Below are 12,752 nucleotides of genomic sequence, written 5' to 3' on the forward strand. Positions count from 1 at the left end.
TTTTTTGCTAACCCTCTACTTTACAAGCATGATGTCCTTCTCCAGGGATTGGTTCCTCCTGATAACATGTTCAAAGTAAGTGAGATGAAGTCTTGCCATACTCACTTCTAAGGAGCATTCTGGCTGTATTTCTTCCAAGACAGATTTGTTCGTTCTTTTGGAAGTCTGTGGTGTATTCAATATTCTTCACCAACACCATAATTCAGTGTATCAATTCTTCTTTGGTATGTCTTATTCATTCTTGTACACATACATTCACACATATCCTCAACTAATTCTTCCAACAACCCAATGGGGTAGATCAAATCATTACTTTTAACTGTGAGAATACTGATGCTTATAAGTTGTATCTTATCAAGTATCTACTCTGTTGGGCTGAGTAATGGCCCCCAAAAGATACCAGATCCCTACTCCCTGGAATGTGTGAATGTTAACCTTATATTGGAAAATGACTTTTGCAGATGTGATTAAGTTAAGGATCTTAAAATGGGGAGAATATCCTGGATTATCTGGGTGGGTGATAAGTGTGATAAAATCCTTGAAAGAGGGAGATTTTACTATAGACAAAAGAAGAATGTTATGTGATGCAAGCAGAAGGAAGCAGAGTCCAGAAGATTCTATTCCACTGGTTTTGAAGATGGAGGAAGGGTTCATAACCCAAGGAATGAAGCTCTAGTTGCCGGAAAAGGTAAGGAAATTGATTCTATCCTAGACTAACGTACCTATCTTCTCCTTCTCTCTCTCTCCTACTCTCCCTCTCCCCTTCCCCCTTCCTTCTCTGTTCTTCAGTATGACTGGTGGCCAGGAGATAAAAGCCCCAAGTGTATGTTATTGTTTCAGATACTTTCAGACACAAGATCTAGTCCATATTTAAATTCCCAGGAGTAAAGAAAATTTAAGTCTGAAAATATTGAGGTTGGCAATGAGGTAGAACAATAAGAACTTTCATGAACTTCTGTGAGAAGTATAAACCAATCTAACCACTTTATGAAGCTAACAAGAACAGATGTCCTGAATTGGAAACCTGCTCAGCACATTTGAAAAATATCAAAAACATCATTGTGGCTAAAATGGAGTGACTCAGCTGAGAGTAGAGTACTCTTGGGGAAATAGCCAAGGAGACAAATTGTAGAGTGACTTTTAGGACAAGGTTAAGGACTTTGGAGGAGCTCTGGTGGACAGTGGTGAAGCAGTTGGCTGCTAACTAAAAGGTCAGTGGTTAACCCACCAGCCACTCCACAGGAGAAAGATGTGGGGATCTGTTCTTTTAAAGGTTATGGCCTTGGAAACCCTATAGGACAGTTCTACTCTGTCCTCTAGGGTTGCTATGAGTTGGAATCAACAGCAATGGGGTTTTAGAAGGACTTTGGACTTTTTTCTAAGTATGACAAGAATCCATTGACATGTTCATTATTATTATTACAGGGAAAAGGAATAGCATGTCTGACAGCCTGAAAGGACCAGGCCCCTTGGAGAAATAAAAGGAGGTTTCTCAGACTGGAGCTTAAGGTGGTTAAGGTGAGGGGTTAGGCTTAGGGATAACCAGAGAAGAGCGCAAGGGGAAAAGAGTGAAACAGTAAGACAAGGGAGAAATGGGGAGGGTTTTGCACAGAGACAGGACAGGGTCAGCTATGCGATTTAGGAATGCTAGAGAGATCCATTTGTAACCCATAATAGGGTGGAAGTAAAAGGACAGGGTTTTCTGAGATCTACAATGTGCAAGATATCAGTGAGGAGACTTGAAGCTCTGCTAGATTCCTGGTGCCCCAAAATAGAGTCCTCATGTAGACAACCAAATAGACACTACTCCTTGATGGAGCAGATGCAGGTTGGGAGCCACCAAGAAGAAGCAACATGACCCTACTTTTCTCAGCTGCAGCCTCTACCTTCTTTCTCACTCTCCACACACTCACATGATCCCTCTCTTAGATATGACCGTGCCTGTGGTTCTAATGGTGGCACCCATAGCTATGTGCATTTGGTTGACCTCTATCCTGACTGATGTAATTTTTGGGTCTGCAGGAGTGGTGGGAGTGGTCTTTGGACAGCTCTGACTCTGTGCACCAGGAGTTTCTTCCGGCTGTGCCAGTCTTCTGCTAGAATCCCCACCAGGAGTACTAGAATCACAGCACCAAGGCATATCCGGACCAAATTGGCCTCGGTGTAGTGCTGGTGTGGAGGGCCTAGATAAATGGAAGATGAGAACAGGTGAGAAAATCTCATCTCCAGGTTCCACTCCAAGCCATATCCTGGATTTCTCATAGCCCTGTCCCCAATCTGAGATCCTATTCTCTCCTTGTTGGTATGCCAATCTCTTTACTAGAGTGTCCCGCCCTTCCCTACCAAGGGTTGGGGCTAGGTAAGCCCAACTCACGTAACATTACTTCTCTCATACAACCCCCCACTGGTGGCTGATATGACACCACCTGGTTATTTGGCTAATCTGTTTATAAAGGGATAGGGGGAGAGATGGAACTTCTCTTCCTCTGACTCTTTAAAATATCTCAACCTTTCCACCATATCTTATTGCCCAACTCCAGGCTCCATAATGATATTCCTCCATCCCCTTAACATCCTACAGACCAGAACCCCAAATCACAGTTGAAGCTCCTTATATGGAAAAGAGCTTTAGGTGAAGAGACAGAGGTGAAAGGGGAGTAGGTCTGGAGAGGACCACTTACCAGTTGGAGAGCCTGATTCTGTTGAAAAGACAGTGTTCTTAGATGTCCCTGGGAATCAAAATAGAGTCAGTGTGAGGGAATGGGACCATGTCTCTTGGCCCTGCCCTTGCTCCAAACACACACACTTGGGAGGCAGAATTCCATAGTATTTAAGAGCTTGAGCTATAAATTCAAGATGTTGAGATTTGAACCCCAAATCCATCACTTACTAGATGTGAGGTCTCTGGCAAGTGGCTCAACATCTTATAAGCCAGTTTTCCCATCCTGTCCAATGAAAATATTGTTTATATCATAGGTTGACGTCCCCAATCTCAAAGCCACCTCCATCACATTCCCTATCCTCAAGCCAAGGACTTTCCTGGGAAAAGTCAGATGGTTTAGTGAAGTAGATTAATAGCCTACAGCCTTAGAAGATGGAAGAGCAAACCCCATCCTCACATTCCTTTCTGCTGACCTAAAAGTGCCAGATTACTCACTGGTTGTGGAGCCTTTGTTCATAGGTGAGATGGTCAGTTTTCTGGAGGCTTCTGGGAATTCTAATCAGGAAGATTATAAGTAGTGGAGTAGTTTCCAGTTCTGTTCCACATCCCTTATGAGATATCTGGACTCTATGGACCCCTCCCCTTCTCAGACACACACTGCACAGACAGTGAGGAGAGACAAATTCAAAAGGCCTTAGGACTTCTCTCCATGGTGTAATAAGTGAATCCATTCATCAGTTGGTGGACATTTGGATTGCTTCCACTTTTTGGCTACTACAAATAACGCTGCTATGAACATTCAGATACACATTTTTAAGTGAACATAAGTTTTCATTTTCTTGGGTATATGCCTAGGAGTGGAGTTGCCGGGTCATATAACTATGTTTAACTTCTTGAGGACCTGCCAAACTGTTTTCCAAGTTAGCTCTATGAAAGTTCCAACTTCACATCCTCCCCAACACTTGTTATTGTCCTTTTTTATTATTGTAGTATTCTAGTTAGAATGGTAAATTTTATGGTATGCAAATTATATCTTAATCATGGAGGCTGGATGGACTCCTGAAATTACTGCCATGAGATAATCTTTAAACCTTAAACCAAAAATATCCCCTGAAGTCTTCTTAAAACCAAACAATAGTTTAGCTTAAGTAGTAAAAAATGTCTGCCTTGAGCATTATGCTCTTAAACACTGTATGGGAACAAATTGACAACAGCAACTCGAAAGATCAGATAGGAAGCTTAGGGGGCAGTGAGTTTGTTAATGGGAGAGGGAACAACTCAGAAGGTGAGAATGAGGACACAACTTGAGGAATGTAATCAGTATCACTGAACTGTACATGTAGAAATGGTTGGATTGGAGTATATTCTCAACAAAATAAAAATATATATACCTGGAAACAAAAAAGTGGATCATCAGGTCTACGTGAGCTCAGTTGATTAACAAACTGATACCAGCCAATGAGCACAGGAGGCCCACCTCTTTACTAAGGCCATTTTCTTAATTAGGGACTTCCCATTGTTTTTACATGGTCATTTAAATAGTTCCGGAACCCCCTCAATAAGTTTGTAGCTCTTATTGAAAGTGGGGACCTTCTCTGGGAGTCTTTATGGTAGAACCAGCTCAGCAAAGCCTAGTCTGTCTAGCTCACCTGTCTGTAGTATAACAAGAGCTTGGAGCTGACGTGTTCTCTGCTACTTCTCTTCCTATGAGTTTCATTAATCTTGTTTTAATTTAGATCTAAACACACTGTGGTACATGCATGCCATGCAATAAAAACAAATGAACTACTGGTACACACAACAACTTGGATGGATCTCAAGGGCATTGGGCTGAGTAAAAAAAGTCCATTCCAAAAGGTTACATACTGTATGATTTATATTACATTCTCTAAATGACCAAATTATAGAGTTGTTATTTGCTGTCAAGTCAATTCTGACTCATGGCGACCCCATGTGTTACAGAGTAGAACTGAGCTTAATGTTTTCTTGGTTGTACTCTTTTTTTGTTGTTGAAAATATAACAGCAAAACATACACCAATTCAAAAGTTTCCACATGTACAATTCAGTCACATTGGTTACATTCTTCGAGTTGTGCAACCATTCTCATCCTCCTTTTCTGAGTTGTTCCTCCCCTATTAACATAAACTCACTGCCCCCTAACTTCCCATCTTTAGTTGTTGTCACTTTGATCCCATATACATAATACTTAAAAAGAGCATAATGTTCAAGGCAGACATTTTTTACTACTTAAGCTAAGCTACTGTTTGGTTTTAAGAAGACTTCAGGGGATATTTTTGGTTTAAGGTTTAAAGATTATCTCAGGGCAATAGTTTCATGGGTTCATCCAGCCTCCATGGCTCCAGCAAGTATGGAGTCCATAAGAATTTGAAATTCTGTTCTACATTTTCCCCCTTTTGATCAGGATTCTTGTGTAAAATCTTTGATCAAAATGTTCAATAATGGTACTTGGCAGTAATCTCTACAGGAGCAGATCGCCAGACCTTTCTCCTGAAGAGCTGCTGGGTGGGTTTGAACCCCTAACCTTTAGGTTAGTAGCTGATCCCAAACCACATGCATCACCCTCGTTCCTTAAATTATAGAGATGGGGCACAAATTAGTAGTTTCCAGAGATTAAAAATGGTGAGGCTAGAGGGGATGAGTCTGACTATAAAAAGGTAGCACTTTGTGATGATGGGATAGTTCTGTATCTTGATTGTGGTGGTAGCTACATAAATCTACACCAGCAATAAATTGACATACAGCTATCCACACTGGTTATACCAATGTCAAATGCCTAGTTTTGGTGTTGTATTATAATTATATAAGATGTTAAAAATGGGGGAAACTACAGAACGACCAGAACACAATGAGAATATTGACACAGTGTGAAAAATGTATCTAATGTCACTGAACAACTTGTGTAGAAATTGTCAAATGGGAACCTAATTTGGTATAAACTTTCATCGAAAGCACAATAAAATAGTATTTTTTTTAAGTGGGGGAAACTGAGTGAATGGTACATGGGAATATCTCTGTCTTTACAATTTCTTGTGAATCTATGTTGTTGTGGTCAAGTCGACCCCGACTCATGGTGACCCCATGTGTTCAGAGTAGAACTGTGCTCCATAGGGTTTTCAAGGCTGTGACCTTTCAGAAGCAGATCACCAGGACCATCTTCTAAGGTGCCTCTGGGTGAGTTTGAGCAGCCACCCTTTCGGCTAGCAGTCAAGCGCTTAACCATTTGTGCCACTCAGTCACCCTTCAAATCTATAATTATTTCAAAATATAAAGTTTTAAAAATCCAACTAGAAGTACACGCACACACATAGTGTGATACTGTTTTATGTGTCCCTGCCTTGATTTGGCGTAACACCCCCATACTGCCCTCAACCCCATGTATCTGCAAATTCTTGGTCATTTATGGCCCTTTTTAACATTCTCTTGTTCTTGGGACCTAAGACTGCTACTGAGACACAGAAAATGTTGGAGATGCCACAGCCCTAGCAGATTATTTCTTAAAGCGCAGATTATCATCCAGGACACCAGAATCAGCTGAGATGTTTTTGAACATGGAGAGATACTGTGACCCACACAAAACTTAATGCAGTGGTTTTCATAGTGGGGTCCCCAGACAAGCAGCATCAGCATCACCTGAGAACTTCTTAGAAATAAAAATTAGTGAACCAGAAGAACTAGATGGTGCCCAGCTACCACTACAGTCTGTTCTGATCAGGGCCACAATACATGGACCCCTATGGAGAAAAACATGGAACAGAACTCATATTCTTAAAAAGTTCAGATTTACTGAGCCAGTTGAGACTAGAGGACTCCCTGAGACTATTACCCTGAGATACTCTTTAAACCTTGACCTGAAACTATCCCCTGAGGTCACCTTTCAGTGAAATAACAGATTGACATACAAAATAAAGGATATTAACCATGAATATGCTGCTCCATTAAAAAAAAAAAAAACATCTATTGAGACCAAAAGTTAAACAATTACTCTAAAACAAAAAGAGATAAGGGGGCAGGGAAACTAGAGTACTAGAAATGGAAGAACCAGAATACAATTAAGGAGAATGTTGGCACATTGTGAAAGCATAACTAATGTCACTGAACAATTTGTGTAGAAATTGTCAAATGGGAACCTAATATGCTGTGTAAACTTTCACCAAAAACAATATATTTTTTAAAAATGAAAATTATTGGACCCTACCCCAAACATCCTGAATCAGAAACTCTAGGGGTGGGGCCTAGATGTCTGAACTTTAATAAGCCCTTTGCATGATGCTTATAAGGATCCCTGGTGGTGCAACAGTTAAGGAGTCAGCTGCTAACCTAAAGGTCAGCAGTTCAAACCTACCAGCAGCTCCGCAGGAGAAAAGACCTGGTGATCTGCTTCCATAAAAGATTACAGCCTAAGAAACCCTATGGGGTAGTTCTACTTTGTCCTATTACAGGGTCGCTATGGGTCAGAATCGACTTGACGGCACCTAACAACAACATGATTCTTACACATATTAAAATTTGAGAACCACTGAACTATAGCAAAAGGAGCCCTGGTAGCTCAGTAGTTAAAGCGATCGACTACTAACTGAAAGATCAGCAGTTTGAAACGACCAACCACTCCACAGGAGAAAGATGTAGCAGTCTGCTTCCGTAGAGATATACAGCTGTGGAAACCCTATGGGGTTGCTATGAGTTGGAATCAACTCGACAGCAGTAGGGTGGGGAGCTATAGAATCAGGCTCAGAAATGGAGTACAGGAATCTACAATTTGACGAACTGCACAGGTTATTCTTCTACACTTTAGATATTATAAACCACCCATCTACAACAGAATAGAGACAAAGTATAGATCAGCATATTAATATCTATTTTTTATTCTAGGGAGCCCTGGTGGTACAGTGGTTAAGAGCTTAGCTGCTAACTGAAAGTTGGTGGTTCAAACCCACCAGCTGTTCATAGAAGAAATATGTGGCAGTCTGCTTCTGTAAAGATCACAGCCTTGGAAACCCTAAGGAGCAATTCTACACTGTCCTGTAGTGTCACTATGAGTCAAAATTGACTCGATGGCAGTGAGTTTATTTATTATTCTACTCTCTTTACAGGCAGAAATAAAGAATTTTTTAAATAAGGCAAATTCATGAAAGAGCCAAGTGAACTAAATCGAGAGATCTAGACCGAGAGAAGGATGGGTTAACATGCTTCATTCCAGGCACTGTGGAGAAGCCTACAAAACTTACCTGATACAAAGGAAGATGGCTCTGCAGATAACCAGCTGGGAGTCACAGAGGTTCCTGAGAAATCATAAAAGGAGAGAAATCTGTGCTTCTGTATGTGGATCCTGAGCAAATATAAAACATGTCTGCAACCCAGCTGCCTCACCTAGAGAATAAGTATGAAGAAGCTTACATCACTGTTTTGTTGTGGATATTTAAATATCATTTGAAAAGCACACATCCCGTCTCCTGGCACATTCTGGGGCTAATTAATAATGATGAGACCAATAGCTGTCTTCCCACCTTTCCAATCTCAGTTCTATTCCTCCTTCTGGATATCCATAACTATATCCTCACTTTGTCCTGGGAGCAAAACCAGCATCTTGTCTCCTGGGGAATCAATGAGGGGAGAGGAACCGTGGAATAAGTTGGTGGAAAGGGGCAGGTATCACATATGAGGGAATCCCTAAGCAATACAGTACAGTCCTTTTTCATCTCCCATCACACTGCTAATCTCCTTCCCACCACAGTGTGTTTGCACATACAATTCCACCCACATGCACCCTGCTCCACCTATTCCATCTACCTAGTTAGTTCTTAAAATCCATTGCTGTGGAGTCAATTCTGACTCATAACAACCCTATAGGACAGAGTAGAACTGCCCAATAGGGTTTCCAACGCTGTAATCTTTATGGAAAAAGACTGCCACATCTTTCTCCCGTAGAATATCTGGTGGGTTCGAGCCATTGATCTTTGGGTTTGCAGCTGAGCACTTAACTGCTGCACCACCAGGGCTCAGTCAGCACTTACTGTCCCCTACAATCCAGATCAAATATTGTTTCCTCTGAGAAGCCTTCTCAGATCACCGTCCCTTCTAGGTTCTAGCAGCACTATGTACTTCTAATTCATAGTGCTTATCAGAGGCACAATTATACATGTGTTGGATGCATCTTTGATTAAAGGCTGTTTGCTCTACTAACTATGTATGTATGTGTGTGTAAGGAAAAAACACTATATTGAAAGGAAAGTTTACTCAATTGTACAATCAGCCCCCAGCGAAGCACTGGCCACCTGAAGTGTCACCCGAAAAAAAACAAACCTGTTGCCATCGGGTCGATTCTGACTCATAGTGACCCTACAGGACAGAGTAGAACTGCCCCATAGAGTTTCCAAGGAGCACCTGGTGGATTCTAACTGCCAACCTTTTGGTTAGCAGCCATAGCTCTTAACCACTGCACCACACTTTAAATATATTGGATGAAAGAAGCAATAAATGAACGGGAACTCAAAAAATGTAAATCTATAGAGACAGAAATAAGATTGGAAGTTTCCTGGGTCTAGAGAGATGAAAATGGAGAATGATTGCAAATGGGTATGAGGAATCTTTTTGGGGTGATTGAAATGTTCTAAAATTGGATTGTGATGATGGTTGCACAACTCTGTAAAGTTACTTAAAATCACTGAATTGTATATAACAGGTGAATTTTATGGTATGTAAATTATGCCTCAGTAAAGTTGTTAAAAAATAAAGATACCTGAATGGAATGATTCATACATTTGTCAAATATGTATTAAGCACCAACAATAGCCCAGAAACTGTTATTAGTACTGGGGTACAGCAATAAAGAAATAGGACCAAAATGTCTTCTACCTTTCTGGAGCTTACATTCTAGAGAAGACAGGTAGATAATAAACATCACAAATCAGTATAGTATATAATATATAAGTGTAATGGAGAAAAATTAAGCAGACAAGATGGCTAGTATGTGGCAAGAAGGTGACTTTTGATGGAAGACCTGAAGGAGGTGATGGACTGAGCTATGAGAATACCTGACGGCAGAGCATCCCAGCAAGTGCAAAGCCTCTGAGGCAGTAGTAAGCCTGAATATTCAAAGTCAAGAAGCCTAGTGTCTGTAAAGCAGAGTGAACGAGGAGGAGAGCAATAGATAGGTGATCAGAAAGGTAGAGAGGTGGAATAAGTTTGCACAGAGCCTTAGAGGCTTTGGTAAAGAGTGATGGGAGCCACTGGCCAACTCTGAACAAAGGTTTGAAATAACCTGACTTAAGTTTTTAAAGGATCCTCTGGCTGCAGTTTTGAAAACAGTCTAAACGGGTCAGAGACGGAAGCACAGAAACCAGCATGGAGACTATGAAAGTAATCCAGTTAAGCGATGGTAGACAGTAGAGCAATGGAGATGCTGAGAAATTGTCAGATTATGGATAGGTTTTGAAGATGTGATCAGGAGCATGAGTTGAGAAATAAGACCAAGATTTTTTTTTTAAACCCTCTGAGGACTGTAGAAGAAATGCATATGGTGTGTCTTTTGAAAGAAACACCCTTTAAGAATGGAAGACGAACTGCTTTGAGCATTGTGCTCTTTTAAAGAATCATTTATGTGAGATCAAGTTGACAACAGCAGCTCAAAAGGTTGCATGGGAATCTTAGGGGACAGTGAGTTTAAGATAATGGTGGTGGCATAATTTGGAAAATGAGAGCGAGAATGGTAGCACAACTTGAAGAATGTAATCACTGTCACTGAATTGTACATGTAGACATTGTTGAAATAGTGTATCTTTGGCTGTGTATACTTTCACCAAAATTTTTTAAAAAATGTTTTAAAGAATCTAAAAAAAAAAAAAAAAAAAAAAAAGGAAGACTGCTCCATGCTACAACATGAAAGAAGCTCAAAAACATTATGCTGAGTGAAAGAAGGTAGAGACAAAAGTTCAAATATATGATTCCCTTTATATGAAATGTCCAGAAAAGGCAGATCTACATAGAGAGACAGAAAGTAGATCAGTGGTTGCCTGGAGCTGGGGGTGGGAACAGGAAGTGGCTACAAATGGACACAAGAGATCTTTTTGGGTTAATGGCAATACTCTAAAATTAGATTGTGGCGATGATTGCACAACTCCTTAAACTTTCTTAGAAGCGTTGAATTAGACACTTAATATGGGTGAGCTTTAAGGTATATACATTATACCTCGATAAAACTGTCAACAACAAAAGAATGGCACACAACTGTTAGTCAATAATGACCTCTCTAGCTAAATTTGAATGAAATACATTTTTATTTTACCCTGTAGTCACTTCTAATCCACTGATGACTAGGAAGATAAGAATTCTGCCATTGCTAATAGAATTACTAATCTCTATATCGAGACATTTCAAATAATCTGGTGGCTTCAAATACTAGTGAAAATATATAAGTCATAAAACAATGACTGGCATGTAACATCAATCCAAAAAAAAAAAGACAAAAAACAAACCTGTTGCCATAGAGTCGATTCCGACTCATAGCGACACTGTAGGACAGAGCAGAACTGCCCTATAGTGTTTCCAGGGAGCAGCTGGTGGATTTGAACTGCTGACATTTTGATTAGCAGCCGAGCTCTTAACCACTGTGCCACCAGGGCTCCATAGCATCAGTAATGGTATTTAAATTGCATCTGTTGCTATAAAGGATTTAGCAGCAAGATTTTTCACAAAGTTACCTTGTACTTAGTTTATTAAAAATAAGAAAATCTGAACATTTGACAGTGGTATGAGAGTCATTTCACAGTGTTCTTCCTACAACAGTGGTATTTTTTAATCAAGTAATTACTGCGAGTTTTTGTTGTTGTTTGCTTGTTTGTTCGTTTTTTGAAAACCCAACAAGACACAATGCTTTATTCATGGTATTAAGGTTTTTTTTCCTTACTGTATATGCCCTGTAGTAGACAGAGAAATACCCTCATATAAATGTTCATGTCCTAACACTGACGTCTGTGAATATGGTACCTAATATAGGAAAGGGAACTTGCAAGATGTGATTCAGTTAAGGACCTTGAGAAGGGGAGATAATCCTGGATTACTCAAGTGGGCCCAATGTACTAAGGGTCCTTAGAAGACGGAGGCAGGAATGCCAGAGTCAGAGAGAGATGTGAAGATGCTATGCTTCTGGCTTTCAAGTTGGAAGAAGGTACTATGAGCCAAGGAATGCAGGTGGACTCTAGAAGCTGGAAGAGGCAAGAAATGGATTCTCCCCTACTGCCTGCAGAAGGAATGCAGCCCTGCTAACACCTTGATTTTAGCCTAGTAAGACCCATGTCAAGGGCCTTGGTGGCACAGTGGTTAAGTGCTAGGCTGCTAACTGAAAGGTCGGCAGTTTGAACCCACCAGCCGCTCCGTGGGAGACAGATGTGGCAGTCAGCTTCTGAAAAGATTACAGCCTAGGAAACTCTATAGGGCAGTTCTACTCTGTCCTATAGGGTTACTATGAGTCAGAATCAACTCAACGGCAATGGATTTGGTCGGGTTTTTAAGACCCATGTCAGACTTCTGACTCTCAGAACTGTAGGATGTTAAGTTGTGTTGTTTAAAGCCCCTAAACCAAAACCAAACCCGTTGCTGTGGGGATATGTGCCATTAAAATATGGATGTATAAAGGCCTCTATGCTGCACAACATGTTGAGACTTGTCCCCAACATGTTGAGACTTGTCACGACTTGTTTCTCCAAACCCGTTACTGATTGGCTTGTTTACCTGAATTCCTCCTCCCTTGCCCAAAACTTATTGTTATTCACCCAAAGCCCATTGTTCTGTTATTTGCTTCACTGTTTAATGTATTGACTATAAAATAAACTCCTGGGACTGAAGCTGGGTTCAAGTCCTCAGAGTGACCCTCCTGGCCCCACTTCTCTGTAAGAGTTGTGGCATTGGTTACTGTCTACACCGCCCCGACAACCATCGCCGCTGTGACACATTGCCATCTAGTCGACTCCAAATCATGGTGACCCTACAGGACAGAGTAGAACTGCCCCATAGGGTTTCCAAGGAGCAGCTGGTGGATTCAAACTGCTGACCTTTTGGTTAGCAGCCGAGCTC

At 40.8% G+C, this 12,752-nt stretch overlaps 1 protein-coding gene across 1 annotated transcript in view; it reads right to left on the reverse strand.

Moving 5' to 3' along the window:
* Positions 1-1,876: 1,876 nt before the first annotated feature.
* GP6 (glycoprotein VI platelet) overlaps positions 1,877-12,752 on the reverse strand; it is a 32,716-nt gene continuing 21,840 nt past the window's right edge. Inside the window, exons 13-16 of the mRNA XM_023736236.1 lie at positions 7,910-7,963; positions 3,158-3,217; positions 2,682-2,729; positions 1,877-2,183 (exon numbers count right to left, since the gene is read on the reverse strand). Coding sequence (XP_023592004.1) covers positions 1,990-2,183; positions 2,682-2,729; positions 3,158-3,217; positions 7,910-7,963 — 356 coding nt within the window. The 3' untranslated portion in view covers positions 1,877-1,989. The remainder of the gene's footprint in view (positions 2,184-2,681; positions 2,730-3,157; positions 3,218-7,909; positions 7,964-12,752) is intronic.

The sequence above is a fragment of the Trichechus manatus genome, unplaced genomic scaffold (genome assembly GCF_000243295.1).
Source record: "Trichechus manatus latirostris isolate Lorelei unplaced genomic scaffold, TriManLat1.0 scaffold00087, whole genome shotgun sequence".
NCBI classification, from domain to species: domain Eukaryota; kingdom Metazoa; phylum Chordata; class Mammalia; order Sirenia; family Trichechidae; genus Trichechus; species Trichechus manatus.